This window comes from Eschscholzia californica, unplaced genomic scaffold, assembly GCF_041429995.1.
Source record: "Eschscholzia californica isolate CP2 unplaced genomic scaffold, dmEscCali1.0.p SCAF_2, whole genome shotgun sequence".
Lineage (NCBI taxonomy): Eukaryota > Viridiplantae > Streptophyta > Magnoliopsida > Ranunculales > Papaveraceae > Eschscholzia > Eschscholzia californica.
In genome coordinates this window covers 63,501,129-63,522,484 of record NW_028238309.1, presented here as the reverse complement: position 1 = coordinate 63,522,484, position 21,356 = coordinate 63,501,129, and the positions used below count along the sequence as shown (strand labels likewise).

Here is a 21,356-nt window from a genome sequence, read left to right as displayed (position 1 = left end):
ACAACGATTGATAAGATTTCAAACCCCATGAAGTTTGTATAGGAACCCTATTATCAAACACTATTGGTTCATACATAATCTAAGCAGCAAAAACATTAAGAAAAACCAAAAAAAGGGGGGAAACCCCTTTCTTTTCATACCTAAAGCGATCTGAAGTTATAAGCCATAAAGGCACTAAGTTGTGATTCAAAAATCATCACCTTCATTACCAACGACATCTAGAGGGGGAAGATTGAGATCAAATGGAAGTGGTTTTTAGGAAGCAGAAATAATATCTTTTACATCTCCATTACCATGATCAACTACAGAAGGTAAGACACAATCAGTAAGACATTCGTCTATGGTCATCGATGGCCTTTGAATTTGAATTTGTTGATGATCGTCGACATTAGGGTTAGGGTTTGGATGATCAAAAGAGAGAGAGAAAGATACTGATGTGGTGGTGACGGTGAGGTAAAGAAGGTAGAGATAGAAGTAATTTTTTAGATTTTACAGGGGCAAAAAGGTCATTTTGTATATTTCAGATGATTGCCCTTATTTTCAGACTTGTTTCAAAGTCTGAAAAAAGTGGACATTATTCAGCCCGTTTCAGATCTCAGGCATATTCAGCAAAACTTTCAGATTTTGGTAAAGAAAAAAAACAAACATCTGAAATCTGAATTGGAGTCCAATTCAGATTTCAGATCTGAAAATACTAAAAAACAAACAGCACCTAAGTTGTTGTTAAATTCAAAGGACCCTCTAGTTTATGCCCGGTTTTCTGTCAGACCCCTCATTTTTAGCAAATACTTTTATGACAAATTTTTGAAGTTTCTATTTGTTGACAATAAGACCCCCTTTGTCCACCACCCTTTGATCCTTTGGTGTAACGGTTGGACACCTCTCTTAAGCCCATGGGATCGTGGGATCGAGTCTCGTTGGAAACAGTTAGTCATCAAGATTTATCTCATGTAATTTAGGCAAATATATAATGTAAACATTGTGATAAATTTGTCGGCCTTTAGGCCTCTTTCATATTGTCGGCCTTTAGGCCTCTTTCATATTGTCGGGCTTTAGGCCTCTTTCATAATGGTTCAAATTAGGCGGTTATCGCGCTCATCACATCTTCATGATGTATCAATGCCTTGTAACGACTAACGTAGATCGTAGTCGATTTCTCTAAAAATAAATAAAATAAGACCCCCTTTACGGACAAGAGAGAGGGCACGATTGGACGATCAGATCTATTGGGCTCTCTCTACCAACAACATGGGGAGCTCCTCTCACCCGTTCCTTCAATCTTCCTGCTAGGGGTGAGATCATTTAGGATCAAACCGAAGTCAAATCAATCAATGATGGTATGGTTAATCATCGACTGAAGTCGAACCAATCAAATCGTCAACCGACTTCTGTTGATCCGGTTTGACTCGACTGAGTTGGTTGGTCGGTCCGGTCGAACTCAATTAACCAAATCAAACAATATGAGAAAAAAGTGAACTTAAGCAAGAAGAATAAAAATTACATTCAATATCATTTCTTAGTTTACGATCCATATTAGGTAATGATAATTAATTTTTTTGTATTATATAATATAATGTATCTATAAGGTATAGTTCGGTCGGTTTTCAAAAGCCCAAGCCGAAGCCAAACCAAATAATGATCGGTTGATTATTTTTTTCAACCTTAAAAAATCATTCGATTTGATACGGGTGAGTTCGACCTGGTCGGTTTGTCCGACCTTTACTCGCCCCTACTTCCTACATCTCTGATAGGAGATTTTGTAAGTTTGTGGAACATAACCATATTATGGAGAAAGTTTTATATAAACACTCCTAATTTGGTAGCCCAAGTGGTCGATAATGTTGACATAAACTCCAAAATCTTAGAGGTCTCAGGTTTCGAATGTCAGAAGTAGTGGATTCCATAGTTTATTGAACTTGGGTTATTAAAGTATAAATGATGCAAGAAATTTGTCGGGCTTTAGGTCATGTTTAGTTGGGCTTTAGGCCTCTTTCATTATCAGTTTAACTTAGGCAGTTATTGTGCTTATCACATCTTCATGACTTATCAATGTACTCGTGATGACTAACGTATATCGTAATCGTTTCTTCAAAAAAAAAAAAGATTTGTAACCGAAAATACTATCTTGCTTCCTTAAAAAAAATTAATTTTAATTTTTTTACTTTTCAAATATACACACGACATCATCAGTAGAAAATTATAAGTTTCTAATATCATATTAGATTTTAGAAAATATAATAAAAAGCATTTCTCTGTTAAAAGAAAATACAGGTAAGTAAGTTTCCTCCTCCGAAAAAATGGATGATATATATATATATATATACATACTACTCTATATTTATTGTTATTTTTAGGGTTATTTCCAAACGGCCTTCTACTTTATGACCAGCTTCCCGCGTAGCCTCCTAATCTATCGAAAATATCCAGATGCCCCTCTTCTATCGTTAATGTCAAATGTCTGTGAAATTCTTTTTTCCCTCTCCCAAAACTACCCTTCCTCGTTGTCATCTCTCTTGCCACTTCGACGACCTACCGGCGACCTTCATACTTAAAAAATATGATTTTTTTTTTTCTTTTTGTCTCTCTCTACTAGGGTTTGGGAAATCCAAACCCTAGATCTGGGATGGGGAAACCCAAACCAGGGTTATTGAAGCTTATTGTTGAGGCTTCAACAGTGAAGCTTCATCGAATTGTTGAAGCTTCGTTGACGCTTCAGATCTTGTAAACCCAAACCAGATCTAGGGTTTGGGGCAAACCTTAGTGGAGAGAGAAAGAGAAAAGTTAAGAAGGGTTGGGTTACTTCTGTTTTGGCTCCTATAAGTATCCTGCAGTTCGATTTAGCCCCCAAGGGCCAAAAAAGTTTCAAATTCTTCCGGAAACTTCCTTGGGGGCCAAAGTGGAATTAATTCTAAATTTTTTTTAAACACAAGTCCACCTCACCACCTTTTATTTCCTCACATCCATGTCATATGCCAATTTCATCATCTTCTTCGGTGAAGGTCGCCGACCGACTAATTTTCTGACAACTTTCAAACATAAAAAAGAAAAACTTTTTTCTCTCTCCTCTTCCTTTTTCTTTCCTCTCAATCTCTCTGAGTTCTCCTTTGTCGGCAGAAATCCCAACAAAGGGGACAACTCCGGTCGAAGGGTTTCCAGATTAGAAACCCTTTGTCTAGGGGGTTTATGGCCTGAAAACCCTTCATTCACGAAGGTCATTGCCGAAAATTTTGGTCGATCGACGACCTTATCGGAGAAGATGATGAGTTAGCGAGTGGGATGATGTGGCAGAGAAAGGTGATGAAATGGAGGAGAGAGGTTGACAACGTGGAAGGATAGTTTTGGGAGAGGGAAAAAGAATTTCATGGATCTTTGACGTTAACGGCGAAAAGGGGGTGATCTGAGTGTTTTCGATAAAGTAGGGGGTTACGCGGGAAGATAGTCATAAAGTAGGGGGCATCGGGAAATAACTCTTATGTAGGACTAAGTTCTTTAATAAGTTGTGGTATCCATGTTCAAGCTCATACCCCAGACGCCCAGACAGTTGAGGAATCAAGTTAATCAACCCACCTTCTCAACAAAAAAAAAAAAAAGTTAATCAACCCACCCACTATGTCCATTTCCAATCTTTCTTCCTCGTTTTTTGTTTTTCTTTTCTTTTCCATTCAAGTACTATTATTTTTTATTAAAGAATAATTTAGTACTACAATGTGAAAGCTAGGGTTTCACTAGAATGGTACAATCATATACTATAACAAAATTCCAAATTGTCCTAGAAGCCATTTTTCTATGAGAACTTTCAAAAAAAAAAACCGTTTTTTTTAGAACACAGTTTTTTCACGCAGCAGTTAAAATTGTGTCAATATTCATCTCGCCAATATTATCATAATTCTATGCTAAAACTATGAACAAAGATAAATTGGGCAAAAGAATATGTAGAAATAGGCCAAAATATGTGGTGGACGATGGTGAATTAGGATGACCAATCCATTCTATAGAGAGATATAGGTCGTCACATTCGGATCGTTCACTTCAGCATTGTTAAGTACTTTCAATTACTTTTTAAGTTTATATATTTTTGAACAGAGCTACATAGAGAGTTAGACTAATCCAGATGAGGACATGGTTAGATTTTGATATGTAAACCAGGTGCTAATAATACTCACTAGGACTTGAATAACTCAAATGGTGTGGGGTTGTCCTTGTAATTGGTCACTGGTTCAAGTCTGTTTATGCTCTCCTTACAAGTTAGCCCAGGCTAAGTTTAGATCCCGCCTTCGCCCTTTTTTATAATCATCGTTGTAAAAAACTATTAACATTTTTTAGTTACATAATTAACCAGTATTGATTTTCTAAATGTGGATTATTTTACTTGGTGTAAATAACTCTTTTTTGTTTTTTGAACTCAAGTAGGAACCCAAATGTTATAACAGTAAGGCTTTAACCTAGTGTTATATTTCTAAAAAAAAAAAAAAAAAAACATTTTCCTTAATTCACTAGAATCATGTTATGATTAAGGATGTGATAAATAATTGTTTCGAATCAAAACCTGCCAAGTGGGAAACTGTTTTTGTGTTAATAACATGGGATCATATCATTAGTTGGGTTGATTAAAAAAGTGTTTAAATGGTAATGGGTAGGAAGCTGCCACTGAATCTGTTAATTTATGTGAACATCATTAATTACATCATCATTTAAGTTCCTAAATTCACTATGACTCGGCCGATTTAACTCAAGGTTTGGGAGATTTTAGAAAAGCTAAGGAGAAACTATGTATAGGTTAAACAGAATTATTTTTGACATAGACTCTAAGCCATTGATCTCGTGTTGTACGACTAATAATAAATACATGAATTGAATAAGTTATTATCTAATCACTTTCATCAAAGATATTTAGACACTAAAAGTCACATAAAAAAATCTTCAACAAGAAAGGTCACATAAAAATCCTTGAAGACTATCGTACTTTTATCTTATTTATACTTGTTATGACGAAGAACTAAGAAAAACAGTAACGAAAGTAAATCACACATAAGACAAGGGATCTACATAGTTTAGTTTTATTAGATCTACTCCACAACGAACAATAACGAAGTGATTTCTACTATGAATAAAAAACAAGTCAAAGTGATATATTTGTAGAGTTTCAATTTAATCCGGCCGTCTCACCCCACCTCTTTCTCTTCTCGTTCTTGAAATACATGAATATGCGTCACATTATCTCACTAATGAAGGCCTCATTACAGAACACCGACAAGATAAAGATGTAAAGAGAAGAGGGAGGAAAGAACAATTACCTCTATCCATTTTCATCCATCGTCAAACTTCTCTTCACCGTTCTGTCATTTTCTTTGGTTCAGTGCTTTCAAAAAAGAATTCAGACACGATATGTCCCACTAAATCATTCTCAACCGTATTGTATTCTTGTCGACACATTTTATAATAAACCTCTAGGTATATAGGTATATGAGGCTTGAATCATAACCAAGTGTCCAACTGCACTCACTACATTTAGCCTTTAAAATTGTACTGTTAAGGTAGGTCCCAAAATTTTCATTACTTCCTCCATTTTGTCTTTATTTCTTTTCTAGTCAATAATTAGCCCTAGATGGTTCATGCCACGACCCTAAGAAAAATGATGTAAAATAAATCTAAATTTTCTGCTTATTTGAATCAAATTAGATTTTAATTTTTTTGTTTTGTTTTTGAGTTACAACTTTCCCACTCTATTTTACAAAAAAGTCAAATATGTTTTTTGCTTTAATTTAGCTTTTTTTTTTTCTCTATAAAAAGGACATCACCAACCGATAATGACATAATTAGTGTTCTTGCTTTCTACTACATAAGACTATTTTCTTCCAAAGTCTAAATTTTTAATTAGAGAAAAATGATTATCACTATAACCGTGTTTTGTTTGTAGTGGAAGCAATTTTAAAGTAAAAAAGTTATTCGATAGTTACTTATTTATATTTTGGTTTTATATTAGAAGTGGGATAAGTAAACACGTTTGACAACATATATCCAAGTAAGTAAGAAATTATTCGTATCGCATTGATGAATTCCCTTTAAAATCAAATTGTTATGTATATGAACGGGGTGTTGCTAAAAACTTAAAATAATGTAATTTTTAGTGAGAACAATCTATAGGATAAGTTGGTAATTCGCACAAGTAAACAAATTCATGTCTCGTCCTGATTTTCACTTACGTGGAAAAACAATTTGAAAACCAAATATAATTGCAGTGATGTTTCCTAAGGATTTAGACTTTCAAAATTAATCTCGATAAAACCTCAGAATACAACAAATGTACGAGAAACTAAATAACCAAAAGATGTATGAATCATCCAAATTTCACGTTAGGTGAGAAAAAGAATATAGTGAAATTGCAAAAGTTGAAAGATAAGTTAAAGACAAAATACAGAAAGAGGAAAACAAAAAAGAAGTTGTCGTGGATTTAACTATCAAATGTCACATCTAGTCGACTTTTCAAAATCCAGCACCTGATGAACTTCCGTTAGTGAAATTTATAATTGGTGTGCACATTTGATGTTTGCCACTAACTAAGAACAAGTAAAGTTTTCTTAATTCTATACACTATAATAAGATTGTTTTTGTTGAAACGATATTATAAACTAACACTCCACAAATTCACAATTGTTCAAATTTTTATATTTGTTTTAACTACCAAAGTGAGGAACAATAATTAATTGATTAGTATTTTAATTGCTTTCTAGAAGTTAAAAGTAAAAAACCTAAAAATAACCAAATTGTATTACTGGAAGAAGAGATTTAGCCTTTAGGGCATCAAAAATAGAGAAACAAGGAACAGAACAACAACAAGGAATAGAACAACAAGAAAAAAAACAAGAAGAAATGTCTCCACAATTTTATAACAAGTTACAAACATCATACTATCTGCTTAGCCCCTAGACGGTCTAAGTTGACGATATTGTAGTATGGTATTGAGATGATGTGTTGTAAAATTATCATATTTTATCGAAAACGAAAGATCATACTATTTCCTAGCAATATGTATTATAACCTCAAAATTGTTAAGTGACACAATATTACTGTCATATAAACAGACTAGCCGGCATAGTCTGAAAATGCGAAAACTGATAACATCACTAACAACTTAAAGCTATTCCACAAACTCTTACAAATACAAAACAATTTCGAAAATGTTACGTGTACAAAAATTCTGACTTAATTTGTAATTTGGTAACTCATAATTAAAGGGTAAAAAAATTAAAAATTTGATTACGATCTAGACAGTTCTCTTAGTAAAAGTGTCTCGACAAGTCGTAAATTAAGTAAAAGAGTTGGGCATTTCTGAAATCATTTAGCTTGATGACTCAATGCATAAAATTTTATGGATTTTCTTCTCTTTTGGTAGGAAAAAGCTAATTAAAATAGTAGTAAAATTTAAGACCCCAAAATAATGACATTATTTTCCTTAAAATTTCTGTTTATTTCCAACCATTGACAGAATTGGAATCATTAAAGAGGATGAACCTTACAAGCCAGGTAAGAGACAGAAAATTAGAGAGAGAGAAAGTGAAAATGAGTACTCCTACTAGCTAGTTTTTTGCCTAGTTTTTGAGTAATTAATTAATTAATTAGTAGTAAATGAAGAACTAAATTAAAATCAAAGAGAAAAAGAAAAGAATAGATCTACAGAAAAACAATACTCCAACCAACACAATCTTTCTTCTTCATAGGGTTTCGTTCTTGTCTCTCTCTCTCTCTCTAAAAACATCGTCGGATCAGACTCCCATTGAATCTATTTCCCCATTCTCGAATGTCGTTTACTTTCTCTCTCTAGAAACAGAGATTTGCCCCCCCTGAAGAATGAGCAAACCAACCAAACAAGAACAAGAAGAAGAAGAAGAGTGTTTTTATGAATCTCTTGATAGAATCCTTTCATCATCAAATTCATCAACTTCTTCTTCTTCTGCTGTTGTTTCTGAAGATGAAGATTGTTTCCCTAATAATAATAATCTATCTATTCCTAAATTCCCAATTATTTCCAACTATGATGTTTGGTTTTCTGAGCATTCTTCTATTGAACAACGACGAAAGAGATTACTTCGTGATATGGGTTTAACTCATGATAATGATGATGATTCTCTTTCTCTCTCTAAAGATTTTGAGTATGGAAGAAGATCTATCTCTTCTGATCATCAAATTCAAGGAGTTCATAATAACAATGACAACTGTAATTGTGTTGTTGAACGATCTAAATCTGATACTAGTGCTGCCATTGGAGATTGCAAAATTTCATCTTGTGAAAAAAACTGTAATTCTTCTACCCTTACTACTTCTTCTTCTTCAGTTCAATCCCTAAATGATTCAAATTTTGTTGTAAAATCATCCAGTTTTAATGTTGTTTCTTCCATTAAGAAACCCCCTTCTGGAAAATTTTCACAAAATGTGGAAGAAATTTCGAATAATGTCATTAAAAATGTGAACTTTGTTAATCATGGTTCGACTTTGAGTTCAAATTCTTTTTGTTCTATAGTTAATGAAAATGTAGGGGAATTTGATGATAATTTGGGTGCCAAGGATATTGTTGATGATCCTACTTGTATGATTAAGAATTTGGATGATGGTAAGGAGTTTATTGTTAATGAGTGTAGAGAGGATGGATTGTGTGATAAAGTTAGGGAAGTTGGGAGTAATAAACAGTTAACAATGGAGGAATTTGAAATGTTTGTTGGGCATTCGCCTATTGTTCAAGAACTAATGAGGAGAGATAGTAATAAAGATGATTTGGAAATGAATAAAAATGGTAATGATAATTGTGGGTCGAAAACGAAGAAGAAGGGAGGTTGGTTGAAAAGCATAAAGAATGTTGCTAGTGTAGTTACGGGTCAACGGGAGAGACGTAGTAGTGAGGAGAGAGATACAGCGTCGGAAAAGGGTGGGAGAAGATCAAGCTCCGGAACAGATGAAAGTCAAGATGGTTCTTTTCATGGTCCTGAAAGGGTTAAGGTTCGTCAATATGGAAAATCATGTAAAGATCTAACAGCTCTTTACAAAAGTCAGGAGATACAAGCCCATAATGGATCTATATGGAGCATTAAGTTTAGCTTAGACGGTCGATATCTTGCAAGTGCTGGTGAGGATTGTGTCATTCATGTGTGGCAGGTAGTTGAATCAGAATGGAAGGGTGATTTACTGGAGAAGGTGGAAGATGTGATTTCCAATTTATACTTCTTGCCTAACGGATCTCCTGAACCAACATTGTTGATCTCTAATGTGGAAAACCCTTTGGAGAAGAAGAGAAGAGGAAAGATTTCTGTTAGCCGAAAGTCAATTAGCATGGACCATGTTATGGTGCCAGAGAGTGTCTTTGCGCTTTCAGAAAAGCCCGTCCGCACTTTTCATGGTCATCTTGATGATGTGCTTGATCTCTCATGGTCCAAATCTCAGGTTGTTTTTTAGTCTTCTATAATGAATATCGTTATGTCTTTTGTCTTTCTTTTTTATTACTCATAAATAATTATTACTCTCTCAATATTGTATTGGCTATTTACTAAATCTTTTTGAGTGGCGATAATCTGAAAATAAAATGTTTGAAGAGATGTATTAGATATAGAAATTCACTTGTAAAATTAGATATTGGTTTTATCATCTATAAAATCTAGAATCATGAACTGCGACAGCTCTTGGATTTTGATGAATTGAGATGTTCTTCATCATGTTAAATCTGGTATGTTTTGAGCTTGATAGTGATCAAGATTGACTAATATATAAGATAATCATCAAGAGTGAGTCGACATTTGTGAGGTGGGATCATGTTTATATGACATTATTCCCATGTTAAGTCTGAGTTGGACCAAGCTAGGGTTTATTGTTTGAAACTAAGCTGGGGTTATTGTAGAACTGATACATCTTGAGTTTCCTAGAGAGGACCAGAGTTAGAGGTTAGGGACAAAAGCCCTGGTTCAATCTTACTTGGTTCAGCTACCAAAATTTCCGTTTTATTGTATCAACTGAACCATGATTATATGGCTGTTTTGATTTTCTGGGGTTACTTTCTTATACCAATTCAATGGGGGTAGGATTAGCCGATTAGGTAAGGACTTGGAAGGAGAGGAATAGGACATGATCTTGTTTACCGAAGGAGACTGCAATCTGGAGCAGCTTGATGTGCTTTCTTGAAAGAAGCGGAATAGATTACTTATCTACGAGTAATGACAAGATAGGAATTTTTCATCTCGACACGCTTTAGGACATATCTAGAAACGAGCTTCCTCCACTGCATCCTTTTGTGGTCACTTCTCCCTCTTTATATGTAGACATTTATGTGCACATATATAAAGATGTTTACTTGGACACCAGAAATTAGAAATGAGAAGAAGCTATATTTGAACCTCTTTAAACCTAAACCCAAACCCTCCCAACCCCAGTTCTTTTATAATGGAACTGGAAGTTATGATAAAGAAGTAGTTAAAAAAAGTAAAACATTGTAAAACTCCTACTCTAACCTAAGTTGTTTTGTTCTTTATCTATTTTACCTGCACTCTAGGCTACTCTAAACTAGCTCAGTCAGCATTTCCTTAAATCTTTTTTTATTTATTAGATTGTATTCGTCACTTTGCAGTCGAACTGAATATGCCCACTAAAACCATCCTCTAATTCTTAATCAGTTTATGTTTATGATATGAAGTTTGTGTTTCGTCCAAGTCTTGGAGGTTACCTGATAAACTTGAATTGCTTTTGTTGCAGTACTTGCTTTCTTCTTCAATGGACAAGACAGTTAGGCTATGGCACATGGACAGCAATTCTTGCTTAAAAACTTTCGCACACAGTGATTATGGTAAGTGTAACATGAAATCAGATTGTCTTCCAAATTGGTTCTTGCTTTTGAAATTTTCTAACATCAGTTCATTTTCCATCTGCTTACGTTGCATATTCTTTCATTTTCCTGGGCACAGTCACATGCATCCAATTCAATCCTGTTGATGATAGGTATTTCATTAGTGGATCTTTAGATGCTAAGGTCCGAATATGGAGCATTCCAGATCGTCAAGTTGTTGATTGGAATGATGTAAATGAGATGGTGACTGCTGCTTGCTATACACCTGATGGCCAGGTCCGTGTCATGCTCGCTTATTTTTTTTCATGTTAACAATTTGATACCCCCTTAGTTTACTCAAAATTGGTCAAAAGATATTTTGCTCAAGTATCTATGTTGATTTCTGAAGGGCGCACTAGTGGGTTCGTATAAAGGGAGCTGTCATCTATACAACACATCTGGTACGACACAATACTTGTTTCCATTTTCTTCTTCCATGTCTTCTGTTTATCTATTAAAATTATCCCATCTTTTATATGTACTTTTTATGTTCTTGCTTCTGTAGTTCCTGGTTACGCGAAATTTATTTTACTCCTCATCCTCTGTGTACTTTCAACTGAGAAATAATGCATATCTCCTTGTTTCAGAAAATAAGCTACATCAGAAGAGTCAAATCAATCTGCAGAACAAGAAAAAAAAGTCGCACCTGAAAAAAATCACTGGTTTTCAGGTAAAATCTACTTGCTAATCTAATATGCAGAGATGCACATTTCCTCCCCTTGTATTTAGTTAGTTCTAAACATTTGCATTGATTCTATTCAACAGTTTGCCCCAAAGAGTTCAACGGAAGTGCTTGTCACATCTGCTGATTCACGAATCCGGGTCATTGACGGTGTCGATCTAGTTCACAAATTTAAAGGTAAAAAAGACTCAACTTGTACTAGTTTAGGTCAATATTTTGATCGATATGACACGATCAAGTTCTATTACTACATTAAGTTTTCATTGAGAATGGCTCGAAGCAACATCAGACCCCATAGCTGACCTTGCAGCATTAAACCTGAATTTGTCAATGATAATAATGAAAAGGAAAAACCTATGTTTCCATGGTCATCATATAAGAACCACTTTTTGTCAAAAAGTATAAGAACCACCTTAATACTAGTCGAATTTAGTCCAGGGATCTAAGTCTGAACCAGATAAGTAACTTCTTTCAAGATTAACCTAATAAATTAACTGGTGATTTTTTTATTCAACAATAATATTATGCTCATTCCCTTTGGTTCGTTCCTTTGATATTCATTCTGGCACAGTATCAATGTTGTTTTGGATGGGTTACATGGGTATCTGATGCTGCGAAGTGTACTTCAGAAATATTTACTATTATCAAACCTCATTACCATCAAATTCTGACACTATCGATATTTGATCTATTTCAACTCCCATTGTGCAGTTCAAACATAGAATTCAGATTGACTTTAATCTTATTTTTCTTGGTTGCATCTCTATGGCAGGTTTTAGGAATACAAGCAGTCAAATCTCAGCATCGGTAACATCAAACGGAAAATATGTGGTCTGTGCGAGTGAGAATTCACAAGTATATGTGTGGAAACATGAAGGTGAATCTCGGCCAAGCAGAATCAAAGGTGTAACAGTTACACAATCTTATGAACATTTCCATTGTCAAGATGTATCAGTAGCTACTTCTTGGCCTGGTTTAGATGGAACCGGTGGAACTCTCAATGGACACAAAAGCCGGAACAATATTGTGTCTGTAAACAAACATACTTCACCTTCTCTAGCTGAGGAAACTAATACAAAAAGTGAAGGACCGGCTTCACTTTACGGGTTTACTGATAGCCCACATCATGGCACTATTGCTAGTGTAAGTAATAGTTATTTCTTTGATAAGCTTTCAGCAACTTGGCCAGAGGAAAAGCTGATTTCAGCTACCAGGAATCGAAGCTCTAATGTAAGCGCAGATTTTTCAGACGGGTTAAGGCATGGTTGTTCTGCTTGGGGTATGGTGATTGTAACTGCTGGACATAGAGGGGAAATCAGAACATTTCAGAATTTTGGGTTCCCAGTTCGGATTTAAGGTGAAAATTTCAGTAGACTCAACTACAGCTTTCCAATTTAGGCAGAGTGATGAAAGTTTGTGTATAGAAAGAAAGTGAGATTTTGTGGTGGTTGAGGATTGTAATACCCTCAGAGCACTTTTCCGCTACAGCTAGCTGGCATGGGGTTGTCGCATCTCAAAGCTGTCTGATTTTGTGTTTAGTTGGTGAAATGTAAAGATCACAAAATTACCGATGATAAACTCGTGGGTGGAAGTTTCAGCAGATATGGGTTTGGCTCGTACCAGGAGCTGTGCGACTTTGTGATTAGCCTGTGAAATGTAAAGATCGTGGAGCTATGATGTAAACCCATCCGCAGAAGCTTCAACAGACACGGATTGTCAGATAATAGAAGTTTGGTCACAGAGATACTGAAGTAAATTCGTAGGCACAGGTTCATCGCATACCTGAAGTTGTCTGCCTTTGTGTATAGCCGGCGAATCGGAAAGATAGTAAAAATGTGTTTGTGTAGCTGCTCGCCTTTGTGTTTAGCCGGTGAATTTAAACATCGTGGACTTACTAGTAAACTCATTGGCAGATGCTTCAACTTAAATAAGTTTGTCACAAACTAGAAGTTGTCTAGCTTTGTGAATAGTCGGGGAAATGTAAAGATCACAGAGCTACTGATATAAACTTGTTGGCTGAAGTTTCAGCAGACATGGGTTTGTCGCAGACCACAAGTTGTCTAACTTTGTGTTTAGTGGGTGAAACTCTAAAGATAATAAACTTAGTGATGTATACATGTTGGTACAAACTTCAACAGAAATGGGTTTATCAGAATGCCGAAGTTGTCTAGCTTTGTGATAAATCGGAAAATGTAAGATCAAAGTTAGTGACACGAACTTGTTGGCAAAAATTTCCAGAGACATGGGTTTGTTACCAGATAGTGATCTAAACTCATCGCCGGAAACATGATGACGACTAGGTCTTGGTCTACTAGTATTTGTTATTCGGCGTAGTTGCCTCTCTCGTATCACTAGAGAGACGTCGGTGAACGAATTCATGGAAGCAAAGATAGAAGCATTAACTCAAGGTTGTTTTGATATCATTATTACGTGTAAGTATAGTTGTTCTATGTTAAAGTTTTAATCACATAAGAACTGAAAAGAAAAAAAAGAAGGGGTAGTTATACACCATTAATTCATCATTAGATATATGATAAAATAAAGAGTGGATTTTTTTTTGGGATCCTTGGTTTCTTGTAATCCTGTAGTTATCTTGGAATTCTTGTCAAGTTAAAAAAAAATGGTGTGAAAAAGAAAGAAACGACTCTGCTGGGGATCGAACCCAGAATCTCTGGTTTCGTAGACCAGCGCCTTATCCATTGGGCCACAGAGTCATTGTTGTGTTCATATATTTAGGGTTTTTCTCTATTACTCTATGTTCCCATTGATCACGTATATTGTTTTTTTCATCTTCGATGTCCTGTATGGGCTGATCCATGGGGGGTGCGAGGCACCCCCTCGATCCTCAAAAAAAAATGTAGTAGTAGTAATAATTTTTTTTTTTTTATGTATGTGGGTATATAGAGTTATGTAACATGATACGGAGAATACTTTGACCGAGTGCTTTAGACAAGGGTTTTAACTCTACTTGACCGTAAGGTCATGAGTTGGAACACCACCTCAAGCATTTTAATTTGTTTTTTTGAAATGCCTAAATCTATGTTTAACTGAACGTGTATGTATATCACAAAGTTAGAGTGTGGCCTAATAGAGACATGGAAGGCCTTCCGGGCAGGGACCTAGATGGCGCGGGTTCGAACTACAAATGAATTGTCACAAGTACTACAAAGAAAAGACCAAGATATTGTGACTACCATGGATTTTGTTGAGTCATCAAAACTCGAATTCAATATGTACGAGACCATGAGTGGTCATCATTAGTCTGGAATGTGTCTACTTTTTGTGAAAAACATAATATTGAAGTTGTTGTTCTTAATGGTTCGTATATAGTTCAAGGGAGAAGCAGAAGGAATGCACAACAAATTACAAACTTTTATCACTATCAAGTGGAGATTTACAATACCGTTATTGATATGCAACTTCAAGAATTAAATGTTCGTTTCACTAAGAAGAACACCGAGTTGCTCCGATGTATGGCATGTTTGAGTCCACATAGAGATTTTGTCTTTTTCGACAAAAGTAAGTTGATACGTCTTGTTGAATTTTATCCGTCAGATTTCAGTAGTCTTGACACTATGCTACTTAGTTCTCAGCTTGATAATTACATTTACGATATGAGGCAAAATGATGATTTTTCAAATTTAGAGGTCAATTGCGTTTGTAATCGTTGATGTATCAATATAATTAATGAATATAAGTATTTTATTAATCATTGTGTTTGCAAAAAAAAAATTATTTAGGTATATAAATCCGCAATCCCTAAGTGAAAACCCTGGATCCGTCCATAAATACCCAACGCTCATATATGCAATCATACGAAGAACTTGAACTTTGAGAGAAATTATAATAATTATTGTGTGAGAAAGCATGGACACTTTTAAACTGGGTGTGAACAAGGATAAGAGTCAGAGACAACAAGCCGAGACCACCTCATTGTGAAAAAAGGAAAAAAAAAATTGGGGGAACAAAAATTTTAAAAATAGTTGTGGATTTCATTAAATTTTTCGCGGCAATAAAATTTCTTCTTCTTTCCAACCACAGTCTGTGACCACCATTTCTCTCCTCTCTCTCTTTTATAAATGGGTTATTTCTCAAATAGCCCCCAACTGTATGACCAACTTTCTGTCCAGTCTCTTATTTATCGAAAATACCTAGATGACTCTCTTTTTCAGTTATCGTTATATGTCCGTTAATAAGTCATCACCTCTCTCTCCTCCATCTCATCACCTCTCCCTGTCACCTCATCCTCTCACATCCTCATCCTCTTCACGACCAATTTTCCGACAGACGAACTTCAAACATAAAAAAAAGTCTCTCTCTACTTCTTCTTCCTCCCTATGCTCTCTCTTCCTCTCCTTATTTTCTCATCTCTCTCTCTCTCTCTCTCTCTCTCTCTCTCTCTCTCTCTCTCTCTCTCTCTCTCTCTCTCTTTCTCTCTCTCTAAATACTCCGACGAAGGGGTTCCCCTTCGCCGGAGATCTAGTTAACCATATCTAGGTCTGTTCGACAGACCTACAAAAGTCTGTTCGACAGACCTACAAAGGTCTTTTCGAACAGACTTCCGGCGAAGTAAAACCCCTTCACCGGAGTGTTTAGGTCAGTTTTCGTCTACGTCTGCGACGTTCACTCTCCCGTGATTTCTTGTCGTTGGTGGTGTTCATCTTTTGTTGTAAATCATCGCCATTAGCAACGAGATTGTTAGGGTTTCCAACTGCAGTTGTCATATGTCACGAGGATTTACGAATCTAGAGACAGAAATTGAAGCCACTAATTTCTATAGAGAGAGATAGAGAGGGTTTTTTTTCGATTTTACCTCGAGTCTTCGGTTTCTTCTCCATCTAATCTTCTAAAATAGAGAGAGAAATAATAACAATCGGGAGGGGGTTCATCCATATATACGAAGATTAGACGGGCCTTATACACCGCCGTCTCCCCGAAATGGGTGCAATGAGATCATCCGAGGGTAGAGCTAAAATGTAGAAAAATGGTGCAATGAGTTTCTTGATTTCTTTCGATCTCGGACTTGAACCAGTCTGATAGCCAAAGCAAGGAATCAAACTGGTTCGAGTCTAAGGCCTCGCATTGGCTCTCAGACTGGACAATCCGTAAGGTGCCCATATATGTTTTGTGGTCAACAGAGATTGACTATACTTAATACTTTTAGGAGTTATTTTCCGATTGACCCCCTACAGTATGACCAAATTCCCTTGTGGCTCTCTAAAGTATGAGAAACACCGAGATGACTATTTTTTGTGATTTTATGTGCATTGACTAAAAAATCAAATTTTAATTGGCCAAGATTTTCCTTTTGTGATTTTCTTCTCATACTTTTGTTTTAATCCTAATATTTATCCCTATTTACTTTCTATCTTTATAATCTTCTTTCTCTTCTCTCTCAAGGATAGACCTTCTCATGGAGATCTTTAATAAAAAAAAAAATTCAAAGCCTAATATATTTTCTTCTTTTCCTCTCTCTTTCTAAAAGTCATTATCATCCGTTAGATCATAACTTTAAGAACTTCCTCACTAACACCAATTAGCTTCTTCTTCCCTCTTTTGATTGAAAAGACCCCGACAATTCCTTGAGCAGAGATGAAATTTTTTTCATTTCTCTGCAAATTCAAATGTCATCATTAACTCTTAAACCGCACCCGAATTTCAAATATCTAAAGTTGAAACTTAACCATTCACAGAAGCAATGTAGTAAGAAATAAAATCTCGATGTATTTAATCTAATATGAATTTGAAATGCTAGATGTGTTTTTTCCAGTTCATTTTCTCATAGATCCTCGTTAATTTGAACTTTAACGAATACCCATTACAAGAAAGTTTTTGCATCAAAATCTAAAAGATAAAATCAGAAATTTCAAGAACTAATTTGCGAAAATCTGAAATTTTACAAAGGTAGAAGGTGATGAGTACATTTAGAATTTGTTTCGTTTCTAACAAAATTACAAAATTTTGAAGATGAAACAATTCATTTCTCTTACTGTACATTTCCTTTTATAAAAAAAAAATTGTTAAAACGAGACTTGGTAAAGTGGCCTATGATGAGTTAGTCTTTTAAATGTATCTGTTTGTCTTTTAAATAAAGTAAATATTGAAATTGTTAGAGTCATCTCATTTTTTTAATATATTTATATAAGTAAATAAATTTAATAAAATTTATTATTAAATAAGTACTTTTATTAAAATATTTTTATTGAAATGTATTTTTTAAATTACATTATTTATTTTAAAATAGCTTTATTAAAATAACTCTTAACGTCATCTGATAGTCTTTTTATATCATTATTATCTTTTAATAAATATTTTAATATTCTTTTTCTTTTGTAACTTTCCAATTGTTTTATTTTATATTTTAAAATATAGCAAAACTAAATTTGGCTACATTTTATTTTGTTAGTCTTCGAAATCAATTGGCTAAGATTGCAGGCTCTCCATTGGATGGTTGTTGATTAACAATGAAGGGATTCTGGGTCGACATGTGTTGAAGCAGGTGATAGTAGAAAACCAAATATATGGTCTTGGCACAGGTCGTTTAAGCAACATTGACATGATCATTGATTTTCTAATTCTTAAGGTTTAAAAAAAAACTAGATGAGGTAAAATAAATCACTCTTGTGTTTAAAAACTTTAATAATCCTTTACTTTTTGTTACTTGCTAATTTTTTTCTTATCGCTTTTTTTATACTTTGGAGTGTGGCAATGTGATAGACTTTTATCAATTTTAATATTTTAATATTATTAATATTTTTTAATAGATATTTTAATATTCTTTTCTTTTTTATACTTTTCAATCGGTATCTTTTATATTTCAAAATTTAGTGAAACAAAATTAGCCCACATTTTATGTTATTAGTTTTTTAAATCAATCGACTAGGATCGCATGCTCTCCTTGGGACTATCATCATCGCGTTGGTTAACAATGAAGGGATATTATTTGCGATGGAGGGTTGATATGTGTTGAAGCAGGTGATAGGACAAGACGAGATATACTGGTACTGATTTTTTTTTTTTTTGATGAGATATATTGGTACTGGTTGTTTAAACAACATTGACACGATCATTGAATTATTAATTCTTAAGGTTTAAACAGAAAATAAAAAAAAATTAGATGATGTAAAATAAATTAATTATTTTTTTAAATACTTTAATATCCTTTCCTTTTTGTTATTTGCTAAATTTTTCTTTTCGTTTTTTATATTTTGTAGTGTGGTAATGTGGCAGTCCTACATCGCTCACGAGAGTGTTCGGAGTCTGGGTTATAGGTGTACGCTCCAGTTTGTAAGTGTCGAGACTTTTTGGGGGGCTCGTGGAGCCTTCGCCAAGAACAAAATCTCGTGTCTGTGTCAGGTGTCTAAAGCAGGGACAATATCGATAACTGCTAGGGCCTGTGACGTCACAAGTGGTATCAAATCAGTTGGTTCTGGTGACCGATAAGTCGTGTAAGGTGTAGAACATTGACTGCTTTAGAATCTAGGGAAATATAAAATTGGCCAAGACTATGTGTCTAAAAACTTCAACATAAAAACTACCAAGTCTAAAAGATGTTTATATGTATTTGTTTCTTTTGATTTTCGTTTCTTGCTTCGTTTTACTCACGAAAGGAAGACTCGATGGATGGTTAATGATGGTTGTTTCATTCCTTCGTTGTTGTGTCAAGTGGTATGGGAGGACAACCAAGGGTTAAGAGGTTTCAAAGGAAATTTTGGGTAAGTTCATATTGATGTTGTCATATCAAAGACCGAAGTGTCTAAGGTTGTTAAGTGTAGTTGACATTTGACAGTATACAAGTTCTAAACGATCGACAACAACTAAATTTATGGAAATTTGACATGATAAGATATTAGTTCATTTGGACAAGGATTAATATATGTGGTCAACTTGTTCGAAATCGATGGGCTAGTTGTAAAAGATTGTACGCCTAAGTCACTCGAGCAGGTGATTCTCGTAGGAAGACATTGCCAGAAGTAACTAACGTAGGCGAACCGGTAATATGGGAAATGCTATCGAGTGATGATGAAGTTACATATTGAACCACTTAAGAAAGTATTGAGACCACAATGGTGTGAGCATAACATTGGGAAAGACACACAAGATGAAGATTTGTAATGAGGTTCAAAGATCTAGATGCATAAAGAAGGTAAGGGTACTTAGGTATATTATGGTTAGAGATCTCAAGTCTTAAGCCTGTAAAAGATAATCAAGTATGTTATCTGATTAAGCTCATAAGTTAACAGAACAAGAGGATCTCTTAAAGAATCTATCGATGGAGTAGAAATTCACCCTTATAGTATTAAATGATAAAGAACAGTAACCGTTTGATTTGAGTGATAAGTGGTGAAAAAAAAGATGAGTCGATTCGAGAGATGCATTTGGTGTAGAAGTTCACCCTTACATCCCATTTCCTAAGGTTAGTTGAAAGACTATTTGGTATTTAGGTCAAGTCCAAATAAGGGCTAAATTAGCAAACAAGGCAAATTTTGGGGCTATTCTGCATTAAGGTAAAACCTATGGACTAAACAGAGGTTTCTAGACAATTATTGTGGCAATGGAGAAACAAATTTTTCTATCTTTTTTTGTGCCATTTTTCTTGGGAGGGTTTTTTTTTTTAAAACAACATAACTTCTATCGATGATTCAAAACAGTTACATAAGAGTTAGGATGAGAAGAGTAGCAGTTAGGAATAGTATTTGAGGTAGAAGAAGCCCCATTCCTAGTGTTAATAGCAAGTGAGTTAGCTTTTGAGTTTAGCTTCCTATTAACATAAACAAAAGATATAAGATCAAAATAACTTCTAGTCTGTTTAACTTGTCTAAGAACATGCTTTGTTGTCCAGTGCATGTTGCTTGACACTCCATTCAAAAAGTTGTTAATATTTATGGAGTCTCCCTCCAAAATAACCTTCTTGACTCCATTGTTAACATCCCAGTGAATTGAAGAACATGAATTATTTGGTAAGTAAAATTCTCTTTCTCTCTCTGAACCAAATTTCTTGTGTATTTAGTTTTAATGGATCTCTTTACTTCAGGTTTGCAGAGGTTTGCGAAAATACTACGAAGACTCAATTCAAAGACAACTAAACAAAGTACAAATTGTAGTTTTTGATGATTTAATTTAGTTGTTCAAACCTAAAGCTTTATACTAATGAAATTGAGAATTTTATAATTGATGCAATTCTAAGATGTATACAACTGGCACTTACGTAATTATGAGATATAAATAATGTTAGGGGAGTCAATTGGGTTAATTATTGACCGAACGACAATTTCGAATGATTGTAATGCAGTCTGTTGTCGGACAATCTGGGCCTTGTAGAATGCTCGAACAGGCTTTCTCCAAACATGAAAGTCGTAGCTTACGATGTTAGCTTTCCAAAATGATATGGTACAAGTCGTTTGAACTCGGACGACAAAGTTATGGTTGTTTTCGAGCAGTGCGTTATTCAGTCAATCTGAGAACTGCTCATTATTTTACTGTTTTAGCTAGTCATAGAAGTTCCGAAAGCTGATTGAGTCTTCAAAGGTATGGTAGCTCGTCTCTTCACGATTCCAGAAAGGTATAGTAATAGTTATTTGGAATTCGGATGAAAGAGTTGTGACTGTTTAAGTGCGTAATGAGCTGTTAGGAAAATCGATTGTATTGTTGTGTATGTTTTGTAACTTTCAATGATGATTCACTCGGGGTTTAGCAAAGACGTACAAGAACAAAATGTCAATGACATTATCATCTTTCAGACGGTGTATGATTGACCCTAAGTGGACATGAGTATGGAACAAGGTTACCAGATTCGCGGTACGTTCCGGTACG

The 21,356-nt window shown here is 34.8% G+C and overlaps 1 protein-coding gene and 1 non-coding gene across 2 annotated transcripts; one reads left to right on the top strand and one right to left on the bottom strand.

The window, feature by feature from the left end:
* The first annotated feature begins 7,435 nt into the window (after nt 1–7,435).
* On the top strand, nt 7,436–14,102 carry LOC147560183 (uncharacterized). Its single transcript, XM_086662266.1, has 7 exons — nt 7,436–9,432; nt 10,732–10,822; nt 10,941–11,098; nt 11,211–11,262; nt 11,449–11,531; nt 11,627–11,720; nt 12,316–14,102. Exons 1-7 carry the CDS (start codon nt 7,849–7,851, stop codon nt 12,897–12,899), a joined length of 2,646 nt encoding a protein of 881 aa, XP_086518392.1. The 5' UTR covers nt 7,436–7,848; the 3' UTR covers nt 12,900–14,102.
* An 82-nt stretch (nt 14,103–14,184) lies between these two features.
* TRNAR-ACG (transfer RNA arginine (anticodon ACG)) lies at nt 14,185–14,257 on the bottom strand. Its single transcript has one exon. It is a non-coding gene; the product is annotated as a tRNA-Arg (tRNA).
* Between the last annotated feature and the right edge of the window lie 7,099 nt (nt 14,258–21,356).

Excerpts from the sequence above, each read along its gene's own strand:
- LOC147560183 (XM_086662266.1), top strand. The coding sequence starts at position 7,849 with ATGAGCAAACCAACCAAACAAGAACAAGAAGAAGAAGAAGAGTGTTTT. Across the intron at positions 10,823-10,940 it reads TTTCGCACACAGTGATTATG|TCACATGCATCCAATTCAAT; the intron begins GTAAGTGTAACA and ends TCCTGGGCACAG. Across the intron at positions 11,721-12,315 it reads TCTAGTTCACAAATTTAAAG|GTTTTAGGAATACAAGCAGT; the intron begins GTAAAAAAGACT and ends TCTCTATGGCAG.